The sequence below is a fragment of the Doryrhamphus excisus genome, chromosome 20 (assembly GCF_030265055.1).
Source record: "Doryrhamphus excisus isolate RoL2022-K1 chromosome 20, RoL_Dexc_1.0, whole genome shotgun sequence".
NCBI classification, from domain to species: domain Eukaryota; kingdom Metazoa; phylum Chordata; class Actinopteri; order Syngnathiformes; family Syngnathidae; genus Doryrhamphus; species Doryrhamphus excisus.
Genome location: NC_080485.1, coordinates 12,834,458 through 12,855,137, shown reverse-complemented (window position 1 = coordinate 12,855,137; position 20,680 = coordinate 12,834,458). Strand labels below are relative to the sequence as shown.

The window sequence follows — 20,680 nt, the reverse complement described above, 5'->3', positions numbered from 1 at the left end:
TGTGGTCCTTGGACAAATGTAATGGAGAACCCTCAGTGTATATGTGCATGGCTGTGGGTCAGATAGTGTATGTATTTTAGGAGCAAAGAGTATTAACAAGCTTTAAAACAAAAAAAGAAGAAACAAAAAGTGTATATTAGTGTTAACTGTGTTGAGTTTTGTCCAAATTTTGGCCTTGGGACGATTTGCGGCCTGTAAAATTTTTTTTACAGTCCTTCTTTTCCTATTTAATGTTACAAGAAATCCCACTAATACTGAGGACTGTATGGCAACTATAATGGAAAGATGAGATTATTTTTAGAGATACAAAATGGCTTTGCATATTTTGCACATTTGTACAAGTGTTTAGCTCAATGGTGTCCAAATCCAGGCCCATGACTAGTTTATTTATTGGTGTATGGCGACAACAATGATGTTTTTGAAAATTAGGGTATTTCCCTCTTGTGGTTGGATGGATGTCGAAAAAGTACAGATACACAATATTTGCACTTATTGTGCGTTATATTAATCCATGTTTACAATTAATTGTTCATTTAATAATGAACTCATCCTGATTAAAAGGGATATAATGCACATTAGCGTAGTGCAGAGGTGTAACATCTGGGATGATGAAGCGCTCCAAAGTGATGAATGCGTGTGTGAATGCAGCCACACAGCACCGCGCATGCGTAGTGCATCCAAGGGCTCGGCGGCGTTCGGTAGTGAAGTGGGGCGGATGGACGGAAAAAAAGGCGGCGATGGACGTTCCGCGACGAAATCCTCGTTAACGATGCCTTCCGACGAGCACCGGGACATCGTGGCTTGCGGAGCCGTCACCTTAGGACACTGACAGCCCGTCGCATAGGGGTAAGACGACGTTCATTAGCCGGGCTATAAATGCGAGCACACCGGTGGGCTAGCTCCGCGGTTGTTAGCATGGCGGCTAGCGAGGGAGCTAGCTAGCTAGCTGCCTGCCATTCTCTTGCCTCCGCCTCCTTATCGGCTCAGTGGGACACCGCTAGCGAAAAGAAAAGTGGGTGGTGTTCCTTCACTAATGCACGTCTCTGCCTCCCGGAATGGCTCTGGTGGGTTAGAGTGGTAGCCCGCTGATGGGTAGCTGCAGCGGGTAGCCAGCGGGGCTAGCAGCAGTAGTAGTAGTAGTAGTAGTAATAGTAGTAGTAGTAGTTGTGGTTGTGTTTGTTTCTTTCGGCATTTCCTGATTACTTAGTCACCACAGCTGTAATAGTAGTAGCAGTAGTAGTTGTTCCCCAGAGAACAGGTTCGATGCCCCCTTCTCTGAAGACCCGCACAGGCCTTGGGGCAGACGCAACAACACCTTTTCACACTAACACATTTTACTGCAAAGAACCCGCTTTAAAAACAAATCCTGGTCATCCTGGTCTCTTCTCATGAAGGTTCTCAAGGTTCTGGTTCTTGTCTTACTTCCTGGTAACACTTTAACCAAATAGCTACCAAAGTTTTCTGCCATGTAGTACTTTGCTGGATGTGTCTTGTTGGTCAAGTGTTTTTGTAAGACAGCAAAATAATGACAAGGTGATCATAAAGCTTCTAAAATATACTTTTAAAGAGCATCTCACACAGGAGAGAGCTGAGCACTTTGAATAGATTTTTGGTGTGTGGTATGATTCTGAAAAAAAAAAAAAGTGATTTTCTTGTTTGAAATTGAGATTGCAATTCGGCGAAGAGGTGTTGTGACATATCGAAGTTGCATAACTGGCCGCAAGACATGTCTGGACAGGTAAGACTGAGCTTCTTGGTTTTTGCGGGGGTGAGGGTAGGTTTCATTTGATGCATCAGTGGACTTAATTGTGTACGCCTTGTTAAATGCACTTTTTTATTTTAAAAAAATGTAAATCTAGAGACTAAAAAGAGTGCATCAAAGTCAAAATCATGGTTTGTTTAAAGTGTCGATGAAATGTGTGTGTGTGAATGCATTCAAATGTCCCCTCAGTACGTAATCTCTTAAACGCGACAAGCCTCCATTACTTTCACTTCCTGGTTGCTGTGCTGCATGTATTTCAATGGGAAAGTTGCAGGCGGAGTTCTTATAAAATGCACTTCTGTCACCTTGTGGCCGTTTTTGCGGCTTACAACTGCACCAAATGTGCTCTTTTCTATTGTGGAGTTGCGTTATCATCTATTTTTGACTCTAGTGCAGGGGTCTCAAACTCAATTTACTTGGGGGGCCACTGGAGCTCGGGTCTGCGTGAGACTGGGTCGCATCAGGTTTTCAAAAAAAAAAAAAAATTATTAAAAACAAAAAAATGTAAAAAACTTCGCTTTGGTTCCAATTTTCTACAATAAAAGCTCTGAGGAAACATTCCACTGTTCTCAAATATCTTACTTTTTATTTTTCTACACAAAATAAGATGAAAATAAATAAACAAATCAAGAATAAAGAAAATCAGTAATAAATAAATAAATATAATAATAATAATAATAATAAAACGGCAAATAATAAAAACTTAAGAAACCACATATAGTTGGTGGGTAGACAAATTATTTTTTTCAGATTAAAATGAACAAAGCATTATTAGAGCCCTGTAGACATGACAAAACACGACTATAGTCACATTTATACTCTTTTTATTTACAACATATTGCGCAACTGCAGGGTCTTGAGACACATGCTAACTCGCAAACTAGAGAGCTAGCGACCTAAACGGTAGCCTTCAAGTTATTTCCTTTTAACTTAAATAGCCAAAAACCTACCACTTCCACACGGATAGGGAGGATAACTAGTAACAGTTATTTAACCTTTAACATGAACATGAATCAAACTTAATAATTTTTTCTGGGTACATGATACCATACAGCATCCATATCAAACTTGCGCTTAAACCGTCATATCAAGGCGGGGGCCTCAATTTTGTCTCTTTTGTTGCAAAATAATAAATATTAGAAACACTTCTCAGTAGGAAGCAATGCATGCATATTGTTAAGCGAGTACTGGTAGCAGGATAGTAAAGCTTCTTTGTGCTTGACTTTTTTTTCTATTGCGAACTTTTCGACACCGCGATAAAAGTGTGGCTTATCTTTTCATGCAGCTGTGCAAAATCTGTCTTCATGGACTGTTTTACTACACAAGGAGGAACTTGTATTCATACAAACCGGTTTAATCTGGCACAGGGTAGCTATTTGAAGTTCAAGGCTTGTTTCCTACTTGGGATATGATGCTGTTGTTGTATAGTCGGGCAGCATTGAGCCAGCAAGTTGTGTCATATGATGGCAGGCCCCATTTGAGAAAATGAGCTGCTGGCCAAAGAAAGATGACTAGTGTATAAAGCCATAAAAGTCAACACAAGGATGTATAAAGGGTTGAAAATGCAGTGGAACCTCATATGTTTGAGTAGAATTCCAAATAATGGGTTTCAGGGCCAAGCTGTTGCCATCTTAAAACCTTGGATTGTCCTAATCCCTCCCCCCAAAAATTAAAAAAAAAATGTTTCTCAAATTTTAAATAAGTATCATATGTCCTACAGTAGTAAAACAATGGGCACATTCCGATTCTGCACTTATCCGACATAATAGATGCCATGTATCACAGGCAAGACATAAACGTTAGCAACACTAGCATAGCTTTGCGAGCTACAGTACTATCACGACACACTTTGACAACAAAATTATGAAATTTATCATCTGTAGCGGAATGGATCCTTTATTTTAAGACGTGTAGCAAAGCCTGCTGTCGTTACCAAGCTGTCCTTCATGATATTTACTTTTTAAAACATACCTGACTTCGAAGATGAGCATGCAAAGGCTGCATTCCAGGCGAGTATTTTGTCTCTTTCTCGAAGATACTAGTGAGAAAAACTATTTCCCTGACAAAAACATTGGCGCCAGCATGGGAGCCCGTTTCACGCTTCAATTCTTGCTCTAGTTTTCTTTGGGGAGAAAATGCAAAAAAAAAAAGCCACCTTGACTTGTGGTGCAGAAGCACCCAAGACGAGCTTGGCTTATTTTTATGATGTTGCTAAAAACTTTTTACTTTTTTTTTTTCCTGATTTGGACAATCAGATGGATCCTGGTATTCGAATCTAGCAGCAAGCTCAGTATAACTGAACCTGAAAGTACCATCAGTGGTCAGATGGTGACTTTAAATGGTTGTGTTCACACTTGTAATTAGGTTCTCCCATCCACATCAACACTGATAATTATATATTTGGTTCTGGTTCATAATGGTTCACACTATAAATAAAATATATAAACATTACCTGTTGTTGTAAGTTTATTTTTAACCTTTTTGTTACCGATTTGATACCGTTTTTTAGTAGTCAAGGACACCAATAACACGATATTTGGAGCTGATTTGAATTGGAATGCTTATTCCATACTTGGGTGTATTGTGTCATTCCGTTTCATGCAGTTGTGCAAAGTGTGCAGACATGTGTGAAGTACTGTATACTCAGTAACAGCATCAATTAAACCACATTAAAAATATTATATAGGACATAACAAGATCATCAAGTTTAAATGAATTTGTTCTGAATAAAGGCCTTGACTCACTACGTGCTAGCAAAACTGGCCTAGAGGTGGTAAGTCTCCACCGTTTACAGGACATGAGAGTTTATTTCCCAGTTGTTGTTAGGGTTCGTAGACAAAGAATAAGGGGAGCGTAAAGGGGACTATAGGGGTGTTATTTCATGTCTACGGGGCTGGTAAAAAATTATCGAGAGCTGTGGCTTGTTTAACCAATCAGATGGCACCGTGGGTGGTGCAATGCTGGAGACAGAAGTCGCAGCCGGCAGAAGGGAGGGAGAGAGAGCGAGAGATAGAGGTGCAGTTGTGTCTTAGACGAAATAACACAGTTTTAAAGTGATTGATATCTTGATATATATCTTATTTTAATAAAAGCCAATACAGATACACGTCAAAATTCCAAACATTGGCCCTACTACTATGTATCTATTATGACTATTATTTAGAAGTGCGTTTTTTCTCCTACATATATGACCGGCTATGCCATGATCACTGTAGGTTTTTTTTTTTTTTCCAAATTCCCGCTATGCAGTTTTGTTTTATTTAATTTCTATTCAACGTGGAACCAACAATTATTGAAATAGATTTTTTGAGGCCGACGTGTTTACATCTCCTCCCTGTCGTTCCTTCAGATGCTGTGCTTTCAAGTCCACAAACGACCCATTCGCTGAGATCCGACGAAAACCTGGGCAGCGAGGGGCGCCGGCGAGCACAACAAAAGGATCAAGTGCAACAAGGGAGGAAGAAGTGTTCGTTACGTTTGGCCTCAGCTCAGTGGTGTCTGTCTCTGCACCAGTCGGTCAGGGATGGTGAGACCAGTAACCTCTCTTCCCGACCTCCTCGCCTTTCCCCGAGTCTCCCACCAGCCCAACAGCCAGTCCAAATCTGATGCTCCGCCGAGCGGCCTGCGATCATCCAGCAAGCCGATTACCTCATGCCATGACCGGTCTGTCTGACCTGCTTTCAGGAACTCACTAATTCATGGTAAGTTGCACTGTGAAATGATGTTTCTTTGGCTTTTTATACATGACGGTGTCCAGAATCCGTTAGCTGCTTTTACACCTGATTATTCATGTTTTGGCATTGTGATTGATTATGCTCTGGATTATATACAGTTTCTCAGCAAAGAAATATCCGGTATGTCTTGAAGCTCTATAACGTAAAATGGTTCGACACACGCAGGTTGTGTTGCAGTGCTTCCCGAACGCTTTCACCTCCCAGTAATAGCACTTAAAGTACGGTGGATATTTCACTTATACAGCATGCGCTAATGCAGCACGGTCTTTTTACACACTGGTGGTAAAGCAAATGAGTGAAACGGCAGCATTTAAAGGTATAGAAGTATTGTGGAATTTTGAACGCAATACTTTTCAAGACACCCATTGACTGATTTTTTGGAGGATTTCAGGAGTTGGACAGGTGGACAGAAATATTAGCATCACAAGCATAACGTGTATGGGAGCTACAGTGCTAATATTACTAGCATTTTAAGAGCAACATCATGCTTGCTTTGCCTATTGGCTGAAGGTCAAGCTTACACCTCCCACCTCTGATGGTCGTTATCAGAAGGATTTATTTGAAGATACGTGGTGAAGTTTGTTTTACAAACCCTCATGGTGGTTGTCTACACAAGGAGGGATGGAGGTCTTCAAGCCAAAGAAAAAGCAAAACATCATGTTAATCCCTTGATGTTTACTGAGTTCTTGCGTGGTTCAAATTCTGTTTTTTTGCCACTTTAGGTCGAATTCCAAATTACAGATTTCATTCATTCATTTTCTACCGCTTTTCCTGTCTTTGGGCGAGAGGCGGGGTACACCCTGGACTGGTCGCCAGCCAATCACAGGGCACATATAGACAAACAACCATTCACACTCACATTCATACCTATGGACAATTTGGAATCGCCAATTAACCTAGTTTTTAGAATGTGGGAGGAAACCGGAGTAAACCCACGCTGGCCGAGGGTGGAATTGAACCCTGGTCTCCTAGCTGTGAAGTCTGCGCGCTAACCACTCGACCACCGTGCCGCCCATTACAGATTTCAAAATATGGGAAATTGTACTACACTGATTGGTAGGGGTGTCACAAGATCTCACGAATTTAAGATGTGAAAAACTGTCTAGTGGGCTCCAAGTCTAGAACGATAATAGATTAATTAATTAATTAATCACACAAAATCAATTTGGCCAGCCGCAATATATTGATATGTGCATGCATGTTTCCTTGTCTCCCCCTCCTGCAAACAGTGCAGTGGTTTCAGCCCATAAACGGCATAAACACACAGTCTTGGGTGGAGACGGGGCAGGTGACATACACACCAGTGTAGATATGTGGCAATATAAAGTAACGTAGAAATTAAATTAGTACATTGCAATATACATTGTCATGTATTTTCTTCATATTTTTTAGTATTACTTTCCTTCAAAGAAATGTTAAAATCTCGCCTGGTTTTGTCGTAAAGAGTCATACTGAATGTCACTGTTGTTTGTTTATATGTGCCCTCTCCCCCAAAGACAGCTGGGATAGGCTCCAGCATACCCGTGGCCCTAATTGAGGATAAGCGACATAGAAAATAGATGATGAATGTGATCATTTCATGTTACTTTTCCTCCTCCTCCCGTGTGTTTGTATTTCCGCTCCGTACGCTATTTGCATATGCTGTCAATGTGTTCTTCTTATCCTCCAGCTTGACAACAAAGCTGCAGCTCGCTGTCATTTACATGCAGTGGTACCGTTTTATGTTTTTTTGTTGCACTTCCCAATGGCCAGGCAAGGTCGTTTGCATATCAGACAGCTTGTCGCCTTAGTTTTCCTATCTAGGGCTGAAAATCCTACAGTATGTCTATGCAGACCAGGTGGAGCAGGACACAGGAGAAGGCGCTTAGCAGGGGATAGTTTGAGGTTCCAAGGTTAATGAAGTCTTTTATTTGTGCAGGTAAGCTCTGTGTTTTATTGATTTTTCCCAAATTTTGCAAGAATGCAATTTAATGCTAGCATCAATACAGCCTCCTCTACCGGCCTATCAGAAGCGGTTTGTGTCAAGAGTGGTGAAGTGGTGATGTAACCGCCTCACACTGGAGACTGATGAGAGTGCAGTTTGCTCCGCTGTGCAAGGAGGCTTCCCCCATTTCTGTTTAACTTGGATGCCAAAGAAAGCACATTAGAAATGTTATTGTCTGAGGCCTTGTTTTAAACCACTTCTTTTATTTTAATTTGATGATCCTGCAGCGCTGTAATCTGGCCCGTAAAGACACGCTGCAGTGTGGCATTTAAACATCTTGTACCTGATGACCCAAGGTTTGGAGAATGTGGAAGTGTCAGGGGGGGAATGTCAAGTTATTTGCTTCAGATTGCTTTGTCTTCATGAAGTTCCTTTAAAGTCATCCAAAATTCTTAACATTTTGATAAAGTGATAATAAAGTATCTTAGATCTTTAAGATAATGCACAGCCCCTGTGTTTGTTTTTTTCAAAGACCCAATTAATCTTAAGACAGTGCTTCTTAATTAGTAGTGGCGGGGTAGGTGGGGCTCGGTGAACTGTCGCGGGTGGCGTGACAGGCAGAGAGGACTTTCGATATGAGTGCAGACCAGCCAACATGTATGAATTTGTTGTCCTCAGCATGCAATTTAACTCATGCAATACGCTTGTATGCTTCACTGCTCGACATTTTGTTGCATTTTGCTGCTTTCAGTTTGGCGTTCAGTCTGTACAGTACAGATAAATAAATAGATATCAGTTTCTCAATTGTATTGACTCTGTACTCTTGCTGCTATGCAATACAAATTTCCCCACTGAGGGACGAATAAAGGCATATCTTAATCTTAATTTCAAATCGAGGGGCACATGAACATTTGTGTCCCCCAGTGTGGGGGGCATGACAGAAAATAATTGGGCAACACTGATCTAAGGCGTATCAGTTTACCAGTGTTCCCCACGCTGCTCTATCGATGCGCATTTCCGTATTGAAATGTGTTCTCTATGCGTCCAAAAGCCCAGGAGTGTGAGTGGTGTGGAGATGAGAAAAAGGCAGGCGGCGCACATCGAGGTCCCACCCGAGGTCCCCGGACAGCCCCGACCCAACACCTGCTGCCTCTGCTGGTGCGGCTGCTGCAAATGTCTCTGGTAGGTCCGTTGTTCTTTACATTGTCCGTGTTCGTGTGTACATGTTGTGGACAAGTACACATAATATCCCGAGTATGGTACTAGATAGATAGACTCCCTTTATTGTCATTGCACAAAAACACAGTAGTGAAATTGCCAACGAAATGTCGTTGCCTGGCTCCCATATAATAACAGACACAAAAGAAGATAAGTAAAAACAAATAATAATAATAATAATAATGTGGAGAATAAATAGATAGAATAGACACCAAATATGAACAACATAATATAAAGTGCAGCATGAACAGTAAATTGCCCAAATAATTTAAATAATTAAAATAAATAATAATAATGTAAGTAAGGCTTATTTGGCATTGAGCAGTCTGATGGCCAGGGGGAAGTAGCTGTCTCTGAACCTGGTCGTCCTACAGCGGATGCTGCAGAGCCTTCTCCCCGATGCCAGGCGAGAGAACAGTCCATGCTGGGGGTGTGTGGGGTCAGAGCAGATCCGTAGTTCTTTTTTTCTTCCAATACATACATGTTATTTCATATTTTTAATTGACCATAAAAACATGTCCATATTGCGTTGCCTCTGAGCAAGGCAGCAACCATTAAAGTGGCTTGTGGATCCCTCGTTTTAACTGCACTACTGGCCAAGAAGAAGCGATGAATGAAGCGTTGTTGTGGACCAGTGAATGGTGAATGTGCCACCTCTTGTCGCAGCACTCCATCTGAAGAGGTGGCAGCTTGTCGAGCCTGGAAGGAGTCTCTCACCAGCCTCGTGTGTTTCTTTTTGGTTGGGACTAGGCCTGTCACGATAACAAATCGTGCTGGACAATAATTGTCCTACGATATTAATGTCAACATTATTCTGAGACAATTCTTTTCAGGAATGTAATGATGTGCTATATATATCACTATATTGACAGTTACTATGGTACACTATGGTACACATATCACCTTGTACTTCGGTACGAGGTACATTATTTAAAAAAAAAAAAGCCTTAAACTATATTATGGAAAGCAGGAAGTGAACAAATGTAACAGTTACTGATTGTAAAAGTACGTAGGATTTAATGAGCTTTGCTTCTTCCTACTCCTTTTGGACATGTGGAACTGTGAACTGATTATGGGATGCTTTCAATTGTAATCTGATGCATGTTCAAATTAAATTAAACCATTACTATTACCATAATATATGGCATAGTACACCACATCATAAGCATCTATAATTTCTTAATAGTATATAACATTATAATTGGAATGTCAAGAGTTTTTTAATTGTCAAAATTATAATCTGCTTGGTAGAGAAAGGAGTCAATATATCAAGGCCGGCAAAATTGTCATATTTGTTATGATTTATTATCATGACAGGTCTAGATGGGACAGTCTTACTGACTTAAACAACTTTCAATGAGTTCCATGAGAATCTTTTTTTTTTTTTTTTACATGTCAAACTTCCCCATCCCTCACCCCTTCCTCACCGGTTATCATACAGTACCCTTCTATTTCCATCCTCTCATCACATGCAAAACAGCTGTGAAGAACAGCCTGTTTATTTAGCTGTACTGTGAGGGCACCCGGGGGCTGCGGCCCGCTTACCCTATTACCGCGGCACAATGGAGACTTTGACAAGGGGAAGCAAAGATCCTCCACGGTGGGACAAAAATAGACAGCGAAATGTCTCTTGCATTGTGGACTGGGCCGAGTGTGACGGAGCTGTGGCAGATGGAGAGGCTAGCATGTGTGTTTAGCGTGTTAACAGGAAGCCTCACACTGAAGCTTCATTGTTCAGACGATGTGTGCCAGTGTTTACTGTAGATTGTTGTGCTCACTTGAGGCTTGCATGCATGTTTCCCGGCTTGATTAATAGCAGTAAGAGACAATCTGACAAACTTCTGCTCCCGTTATTTTCTCACCCTTACTGTCATTGGCCTTAATTATGTATGACTCTTAACAAGATACCACAGTCTGGTTTGCCACATAGATTTGACGCTGCCTGTTCGCCCTCCCTCATCCACGTCATACGCAAGTTAAGTAACAAGATGAACATCCATAGCTGCACACTTGCTTAAGGGGTCGATATAACACAAAAAACAATTAAAAGTATGAAAAAAAGCACTATTAAATATGAAAAACACAGCAGAAAATACGGAGCTGCACTCGGGTGGCACCATCTTGAAACATGAGACCTCCGCATCAGATCCAGTCTATATCAATATGCTTTTGATATTGATATTTAAAAAATGTCAATATATCGCCCACCCCTAGTATTACCACAAGGGTCGCGGGGTTGCTTGAGCCTATCCCAGCTGTCTTTGGGCGAGAGGCGGGGTACACCCTGGACTGGGGCACATATAGACAAACAACCATTCACACTCACATTCATACCTATGGACAATTTGGAGTCGCCAATTAACCTAGCATGCACGGGTAGAACATGCAAACTCCACACAGAGATGGCAGAGGGTGGAATTGAACCCTGGTCTCCTAGCTGTGAGGTCTGCGCGCTAACCACTCGACCGCCGTGCCGCTTGAAAGAAGACATATTAGACATAAATAAGATAACACAGACTCACATGTTAGCAGGTCTTTGTTTTTTTCTGGACAGCGTACTTCCTGTGGTGGCTATAGTCTCATCACGGTATTGTAATGGCGGCTTTTAATGGCTTTACACTCATATTACCATATACTGTATAGTCGACATGATCAGAATATATAAGCCATTTAAGACGGAAATAAAACTTTTTGTGTGTGTCACAGTAAATGTATTGCCTAGTGGACCTTAGTAGCGGACGTACCGATGTGTAGAAGACAGGAAGTGACATCTGAGGTTCAGAGTTGAGTTTTAGCTTGTCTTGGGTTATGACCCCAACAGCTTAATTTGGCTGTTGTTGAGTGTAGTTATAGGTTGGTGTTGTGTAGGACTGCAAGTAATGATTTTTCATTGCATTCGTTGCGGAGAACAGACCCTCAGATGGTGTTGATGAAAGAGGCTGACATCGCTAGCGTGCTAGCATCAGACGGATTATCAGAGAGACTAGCGTTGTGTTTCCTCACTTCAAAACGTAACAAACCTAAGATGTTGTAGTGATTTACCTGGCTGTTGACCTTTCTCTAATCCAGGAATGAAGACAGGATGGAGAGAAGTGAACGGCAGACATGCACCAAGTTGGACAGTATTGAAGCTGCAGAAGAACAGTAAGTCTTCAACCTGTTGGTTTGGTCCGATTTTTGTCTTTGCTTGTCTCCTAAAGCATCGCCGTGTCCCCAGGAACCCCAACCTGGACGAGGTGCTGTCGTGGGCACGGAGTTTCGAGATGATGCTGCGCTCGCTCGAAGGCCGGGAGATCTTCCGGGAGTTCCTGAGATCGGAGTACAGCGAGGACAACCTCCTTTTCTGGTTGGCCTGCGAAGAGCTGAAGAAAGAGACCGACCCCTCAGCCGTGGAAGAAAAGGCCAGGATCATATACGAAGATTACGTATCCATACTGTCACCTAAAGAGGTTTGGGCTGCAACTTTGTGTTTTTTTTTAACCTGTCCTGTCCTTCCATTTTGGCAAGTCGTCTTGTGGGTAGTACAAAGTGGGTAGCAAAAGAGGTTCCACGCCGCATAATCTGGAAAAACCTATTTATCTTGCGTCCTTGAAGCCATCTTGTGTCTCCCCCAGGTGAGTCTGGACTCACGGGTGCGAGAAGGCATCAACCAGACCCTGGCCGAGCCCAGCAGCCTGATGTACGAGGAGGCGCAGCTCCAAATCTACACACTGATGCACCGAGACTCCTTCCCCCGTTTCCTCAACTCCTCCGTTTACAGAGACCTCCTCGCCAGCAGGAGGCGCGCCTGCCTCGATACCTAAAGACTTTCTCCCCAACCGTCCACATTGGCTCTCCCTCGTCGCCGCTCGAGGCAACAAGACTACTACGTCAAATACTACTATGGTGCCAGAAAGTCCGCTTTCGGGGGAAACGAAACAAATTTCTCCCTCTTTCTTGATTGAAAAGATCCGAGATAGCTGGTTTGTTTTTACTTATAGTTTTTTAAGCGGTTTCTATCCGGCGGTCCACCTTGGCTGGTTGGTCCGTACATAACCAAGCCACAACTGCTGGCTGGTGAGTTTTCGCCAGCAATTTTGTGCCAGAGGGAGTAGTCGTCATGGTCACTGTGGACTCCTCAGGACCAGGAAAAGACGGACAGACAGACAGACAGAATGGACATGCCAACTATTCCTGTACTGTAATAATTAGACCTCACTTTAATTCATCTTTTATTTTCATATCATTCTAGTCCACACTCGAGCAGCACCACCTCATATGGAACTCTCACTCTCTCTGGAGTAGCTTGACAAAGTAAGCCCACGACTGCAAGTGTTTTTTGGGGGGGGGGGAAATAAGGCTTTTCATCTGACTCTGTCCTGCAGTGAAGGGAAAACAATTTAAAGCTTAGTTGTTTGAAGGAAGAGGAAGCAGCGGATGCGTCCACTCATCTCGCCATCTATCCATCCATGCATCCATCCGTCCATCCAAGCACTTTCCTTCTTTAAGTGGGAGAAGTAAGGGCTAGAATTGTGGTTGGGCAGCTACGTGTACTATTATTATTAACTCATGAACTGTACCCCAAGAAGAAACACAAAGCCTTCACCTGTTAAAAAAAAAAAGGCAGCACAAGCGGCGTTGCTGGATTTTTCGTTTTTCCGGGAAAAACAACCACAAGTAGTCCCAACGATCCCCTTCTTCTTCTTCTTCTTCTTCTTCCCACTCCTGACACGCAAGCCAACCTGACAAGCACAGGTGAGGGGAAACACACTTTTTTAAGTTGCTTCAAGGTGCCCTGGCCTTTGTCTGTAAGGCTTTATTGTTGTATGATTATATTTACCAATCTATGATTAGCTGCTGTTAAGGTGATAGCTAAAGCGGGTGCCAAACACGATGTCAACGACGCTTGGATGAGGAGTCACGGGGGGGGGGTCGTCCAGCCAGCACATTTTAGTTAGCGACTTTTCGTTTCAACGACAATGCTAACAAAGACATGTTTGAGTCGGCCGTGCGACACGCTCGCTTCCCTTTTTTTTTTTTTTGGGTGGAAGTTTCTGTGTGTGGCTAGCATCTGTGCTAACGCTGCGTCGCACTGCCAGCCCCCCTCACACACACACACACACACACACACACACACAACACTGGTTTACTTTTCTACACGTGACTTTGACCGCATGCAACGATAACGTGTCTGTAGACGCTTTACAGAAACATTTTTTTAAACGGCAGGGCGGCGTGTTGCCAAATGTCCCGCTAAGATGTTTTAATGACGTGAACATTTAGACCTGTGGATACGCAGTAGAAACGTGCATGACTGAAGTATCGACGATATTTTTGTTGAATTAACCTGACTTGATGTTGGCTCCGGAGGCCCCCTTTTTTTCTGGAACAAAGGTGGGAAGTGCGCCTGTGGCAAGACGGGGGTGCGACTTTTAACACCCCCGATACTCATTGTCACCTGCCGTGTGTTGAAAGCGATTGTCACATTTTATACGTCGCAGGCGCATCTAATTATTCGACTGCACGGTGTCGCTATATGAAAGCGCAACATCCGCGAATAAACGCCAAATGTATTTTTTGTTCCGGCTCTGCTGCTGCATTGTTAACTAAAACGTACGATAGGATGCCATCTTTTACTTAAACTACCTGATGTTAATGTAAAAACTTCGGTAGTTTCTTTTATTTAAAGAGCAGGCTAGCAAACGTGCCATTAGATGTGCTAATGTTGTAAAATTAGGGATGGGCACTAAATTTCAGATTTTGATGGAATTGCAGAATCTTGTGCTTGAATGTTCTGAACTAGCTTAACTTTTCATAAGCTGAAGTATTGCTGTGTTTCTCTAGACCCTAAAGTAATTTAAGCTGAATCAACAGCGCCTCTGCGGGCTGATGGCGGTACTGCACTCCAAAAGTGCCACCCTAACAAGCAATTAATTTTTTTTTTTTTTTGCCCATCCCTTCTCAAAGTATATGACTGTATGAACTCCATTCACATGCTAAAATGAGCGCACACACTTGAGGTTAATGTATCAATCAATGGAGTCAATAGAAACATTGTTTTCTAAGAAAAGCTTTTTATTCCGAGTAAGAAAAAAAAGGCCTCCTCATGGCTAACTAGAACATATTTAACCTTTGGCAATACAGTAAAAAAAAAAAACATGCAGACGGCCCACATTCACCACAGATAGCGCTTAGCTGTGCATGCATGTGCCCACTTGGTGGTGATGATAATTATGAAATTATTATAAATAAGAACCGATTTCCTCCATTTTTAGATCACCGGGTTTTCCATCCGAGTGTAACGATAACAAACGAGAATGTTTTAATTCACCACGAAGCAGAAATACAATGGTGCAATTCAACCAAGTTTACATTTCTAATAAACGACGTGCCGTGTTTGTTTGTTTATTTGTTTGTTTGTTAGTACGGCGCTCATTGTAAGCATTTGGGAGGAGACCAGCCGGTAAGGTTAGGTAAGAGTGTCTGGCGTAATTTATTGTGTATAACCGCAGCAGTGACCATGTGACGTCATCGCTCGGCTTCTTCGAGTTTTTTTTTTTTTCAAACGTGGCTGTGATTTTTGTATTTTTTTTTTTTTTTTTATTAGCAGAAAAACAGCTGACGGGATGGAGGAGGCCTTACCGATACATTTCTTCTTATTTTATGTTCCTTTTTTATGTAGACAATAATAAGTAGGCTTTTCACTACCTCTCATGTTGGTTAATTTATGTCACATCTAGTTTTGTTTTGTTTGTTTTTTTAGATCTACTTGAAGCCTAACACTGTAAAAAAAAAAAAAAAAAAAACTACAAAATGTGCACAGAGAAAATGTATATGACCACAGGTGGGGGGGTGTATTTAAAAGAGAGCTTAGCCTAAATATCATATTTAATTTTTTTTTTGTTTATTTGTATGTTTTGTGTTGAGCTGAACTAGACTTTTGCATCTCTATAAATAATAATTCAGGAAACCACTGTCTATAAGGGCTAATCCCATTTTTGCCTATGCAAATATGTTACTGTGGTGGATTTTTGGTTGGGGAGGGGGGTAAGTGAGGGCGGGGGGGTCGTCGGAAAATGGGGCGAGGTACCAGCCGCCCTCTTTAAATGGACTATGGTTTACATTGCCCTTTGCTGATATTCTTCAATCTTTACTCAGCAAAAATGTACGCTTATTTTTGTTTCTATATTAAATATGACATATATATATATGAATATATCTTTATAAAACAAGTACTATACAGAGAAAATAGTATAATATGCCTTCGTGATGATATATAAGGAAAAAAACAAATAAATGTGTTTGTTGTCTGACATTATGTGGCTGGCGTCTTGCTAAGATGAGCAGATGGGGCGGGTGGGGTGGGGGCCGGACAGTAGCTAGCTAGCGAAACCCTGTGCGCTGTTTACAAACACTTTATTGGTTTCCCCCATCCCCAGATCATGTATTCAGTCCATTTTAGAATTCCACCTTTTTGTTATTTATTTTATTTTTTTGAGGTTTCGAAGGGCTGAGTGGAATACAAATGTGCTAACAACACGGGCTAGCTTGTGAAATCAACTTCCTGTCCTTGTCAGTTTTATTTCCTCACTGCAAACAAAAGTAAATGTAGGGCCTGTTTACATGAGAACCATGTAGCAAAAAAAAATGCTGGGTGTTTTTAAATGCTCTTCTCTGTGTATATTGGTTGAAAATATGTGTCATGGAAGTAATATTTCTCTGTAAATGTACTTTTTATATATACATACCCATATATCCATATTTACATTGGCACATGTTTTACGTTATATAAAAATATTATCATCTGAAATTTGCGATATTCCAAATTCGTAAGTAGCCAACAGAAGAGGTGTGGACTCGGTTCAGACTCCCTTCAAAATTTTGATAACTTTCGACTCAAATTGACAATATCACCAAAGACTCGACTTGGACTTTGACATCACTGACTTAGGACTTGACTCGGGATTTAGTCTGATGACTTGAAAATATTAAGGATTTTGAGTGACTGATTTTCAAAGTATTCAACTGATGTGATCCAGCAAGACAACATGTTTTCCCCGTTGAATCTTCCGCATTGAATGCATTTAACATAAATTCTAAACGCTATGTTACGAATTGTAAGGTCTTGAAAATTTCAAGACCAGGACTTGACTCGTGACTTGATGTGGAACACTGACTTGCTCCCACCTCTGGCAAGCAGTCACGGGCGGTGATGTGAATAGGCTTCTTTTGTTTTAATTAGGGATGTTTGATAATATTCGGCCTGATATTAGCATCAAAATGTTTTTTCCCCGATCATGAAAAACAATATTTTGCTGTATACAATACATATGTGTTCATTCCACCGCAGGACATATGTCATGTTACATATATCGGAATCGGAAACCAAAGCACATGGCTTAACGTTCCGCATTTAGATGCTTTGAGCTATTAAAAATAGCTACCAAAATTTTCTTAGTTTACTTTTACAATTTTGATAAACAACCTTGAATTTGTGACATTCAAGAGTCTTTGTCAACGGTTTGTTTGATTATTCCGATAAATAACTAAACTAAAGAACTTTTAAAAGTGACAAATAACTTTAATAACAATAACAAATAACAATTTTGTGTAAACAGCCCCTGAATTTTTGACATTCAAAACTGTTATGTCGCCAACATGCCCTCCTTACAGTCATGCCCGAGCGTCAACAATCGTAAACAGGCTTCTTTTGTTTTTATTTTTTTTGACAAAAGGAAAACATGTCACCTAACATTCTTCACTTGGCTAGTTTGAGACACTTTTTTATGTAAACAGCCCCTAAATTTCCGACATGTGAAATTCTTATGTAGCCAACATGCACTCCCAGTAGTCAACGTGTTTAAGCTAGCTTGTCAATGGTAAAAATTATGTTTTTACTTTATTATTCTGATAAACGAAAAATGAAAACACAGCGTCACTTAACATTCTTCACTTAGCTAGTTTGAGACACTTTTTTGGAAACGATCTTATGTAAACAGCCCCTAAATTTCCGACATGTGAAATTCTTATGTAGCCAACATGCCCTCCCAGTAGTCAACGTGTCTAAGCTAGCTTGTCAATGGTAAAAAGTATGTTTTTACTTTATTATTCTGATAAACAAAAATGAAAACACAGCGTCACTTAACATTCTTCACTTAGCTATAGATTATGCCACTTTTAAAAGCTGCCGTGTAAAAACAAGCTCTTATGTAAACAGCACCAAAATTTCCAACTAAATAAACTAAAAAAAACACAACGTCAATTAGCGTTCCTCGCTTAGCTAGTGCCACTTTTTTTTTCCAAATGTTTGTAATGTTACTCGGTTTAAGTGTCAGTGGTTCCGTGGTGGAGGTTTTTAGCGGCTAGCTTGAGACTCAACGTTGGTATTCTGGTGCCTATTTTATTTCTTTATTTCACAGAGACCTCAAGATCCCCTCGCTTTTATTTTCTCGAGCGCTCTCGGTGACGTGAGCCGTGCAATACCGCCCATCCGCAGGCAGGGCGGCGACATTTCGCTCGTCGTTTTTTGAGAGACTCCCCACTCGGTGTGACAAACGGACTTTAGGCGATCACTTTTCTCTTTATTGATTTCGATGCCTAATCGTCTCGATTTGTCGATATAACGGAGGTATAAAACGGGGATTTAGAAAAAAAAACATGCGATGGGGAACAATGTTTTTCTATTCAGCATGCTTTTTGCTAAATAAGTAAAATAATTCAGTTATTTGCTACAAACGATACTGTATGAGTATGTATTCCAGTACTGCAGTATGCAGACAATAAAAAAAAAAACACTCATTGGGGGGAGGGGCTCCTGTTTGTTTTACTACTTGATTCTTGAGTGTCACATGATGATTAGAACCAGCCTCTTTTTTTGGGTGTGTGCGGGGACGGGCGCTCGGTTCGTTTGCATGACTCTTGAGCTTTTGCGAAACGGCGCCACCTGATGGTCATTTTCTTAAAAGAACGTCGGGGGAGGTGCTGTACCTTGAGGAAAATGATGATTACTTTTTTTTTTTTTTAGAAGCTGCTACACTAAAAAAAATAGATGACTTTTTTGTCGGAGTCACACTTCAAAAACTTGGTAGGTTTTTTGCATTGGTGAAGTGAAAGAGCAGCAAGTTAGCGTTTTTCTCGAACAGGGGTGTCCAAACCTTTTCAAATTTTTTTTGCAATTAAAAATGCTAAACCTAACTGAAGAAAACATCGACATAAATAATTAGGGGTGTCACAAGATCTTGTGTTATGAGATTTCGCAAGATTAAAACGGGACGCAATTTCTCGTTGTCCGTGTCTGTTTTCCTCATGTCCCGCCTCCAAACAGACAGGAAGTGATTTCACCTTGGCACGAACAGAATGAGCTCTCTCATAAATTCTCGGTGGGTGGAGGTGGGGCCGCTAGCATACACACAGAGTGCAGAAGAGTATAACTTGGTAGAAATTAAATTAGTAAATTGTCATATATTTTTTGGATTTTTTTCATGTTCAGCGAATGAGCTCTCTTATACAGTCTCGGTGGGTGGAGGCGGGGCCGCTAGCATACACACAGAGTGCAGAAGAGTATAACTTGGTAGAAATTAATTGGTAAATTGTCATATATTTTTAAAAATGTTTTCATGTTCGGCGGCACAAACAGAATGAGCTCTCTCATACATTCTCGGTGGGTGGAGGCGGGGCCGCTAGCATACACACAGAGTGCAGAAGAGTATAACTTGGTAGAAAGTAAATTAGTAAATTGTCATATATTTTTTTGATTTTTTTCATGTTCAGCAGCACGAACAGAATGAGCTCTCTCATACAGTCTCGGTGGGTGGAGGCGGGGCCGCTAGCATACACACAGAGTGCAGAAGAGTAGAACTTGGTAGAAAGTAAATTAGTAAATTGTCATATATTTTTTTTATTTTTTTCATGTTCAGCGGCACGAACAGAATTATCTCTCTCATACAGTTTCGGCGGGTGGAGGCGGGGCTGCTAGCATACACACAGAGTGCAGAAGAGTAGAACTTGGTAGAAATTCAATTAGTAAATTGTCATATATTTTGGGGGATTTTTTCATGTTCATTTTTGATTTTTTTCTTCTTCTCATAGACCCAATCTTGTTTTGTCTTTTCTTATGTGACACCCCTATTAATACTTAATAAATTAATAAGATGGTCCTTGGTTTATGGCGTTCTGTGTTTATATACATACGAGCTCCCATATATTAATTCTGGCCCGTAAACATGAGAAATAGTTACAGACAAAGGAGAAAGTAGTCCCCGGGCCACACTTTGGACACCCCTGTTCTGAAAGGTTCCTGGGCAGCCTCAAACGCCACATGATGGCTTTGACCAGAAGCGGCCTCCCAAGTGCCATGAGATGCAGGAGGAAGTCCTCAAGTGTAGCATTCACGCTTCCCGTCGTCACGGCGGGCACGTGGCCTCATGTCACCGTGTAAACGCGTACCTCAACAAACCTTGTATACATTGTGACGGACTTTTAATAATAACGAATTGTGTGGCTTTTTGCATGACGGTTGAAAAAATAAAAAATAAATTGGATGTAACGTTTGCATACATGTCCCATTTCCCGGATTTTTATATTTGATTTCATTATGATCTGCTTTGTAGAACATGTCGAAAATTGTGCCAAAAATGAGCCATTTTTAACGGTTATGTTGTTGGGATATACAACAAGTCAAGTGTTCCTTTCCTTTCACGCAAGTGTTTGTCATTTCTCGCAGTCATCTCCACGTAAAAACAAACGGCAGTGATGTCCACAGGAAGTGATGATAATGACAAATAAGAGCTACCATATCACAATCTTCACTGTTATGGTTGAATTTTGTATCATTATTATTATTATTATTGTTAGAAATGAGTGCCGCTGTGTACAGCTGTGGTCTGCCTGTCTTTTGTTTGTTTACACGAAAAAAATGCCATCTTCTTTTTCGTTACGACGACAAAAAAAAAATACGCAAACAAAAAAAAAACAGATTTGTTGTAACTGCCCTTGAATATCTTGTCATTTGCATAGTGCTGCTAGAAGAGTGTAACAACTGACAATAAATACTTCATAGATTTT

At 41.1% G+C, this 20,680-nt stretch overlaps 1 protein-coding gene across 1 annotated transcript; it reads left to right on the top strand.

Annotated features, from left to right (window-relative positions):
- Positions 1–683: 683 nt before the first annotated feature.
- Positions 684–18,253, top strand: rgs17 (regulator of G protein signaling 17). The gene is made up of 6 exons (XM_058058823.1): positions 684–846; positions 5,112–5,463; positions 8,472–8,602; positions 11,708–11,782; positions 11,856–12,087; positions 12,253–18,253. The coding sequence occupies exons 2-6, from the start codon at positions 5,461–5,463 to the stop codon at positions 12,439–12,441; spliced, it is 630 nt and encodes a 209-aa protein (XP_057914806.1). The 5' UTR covers positions 684–846; positions 5,112–5,460; the 3' UTR covers positions 12,442–18,253.
- The last annotated feature ends 2,427 nt before the right edge of the window (positions 18,254–20,680 follow it).

Excerpts from the sequence above, each read along its gene's own strand:
- rgs17 (XM_058058823.1), top strand. Across the intron at positions 8,603-11,707 it reads GGCTGCTGCAAATGTCTCTG|GAATGAAGACAGGATGGAGA; the intron begins GTAGGTCCGTTG and ends TCTCTAATCCAG. Across the intron at positions 11,783-11,855 it reads ATTGAAGCTGCAGAAGAACA|GAACCCCAACCTGGACGAGG; the intron begins GTAAGTCTTCAA and ends CCGTGTCCCCAG.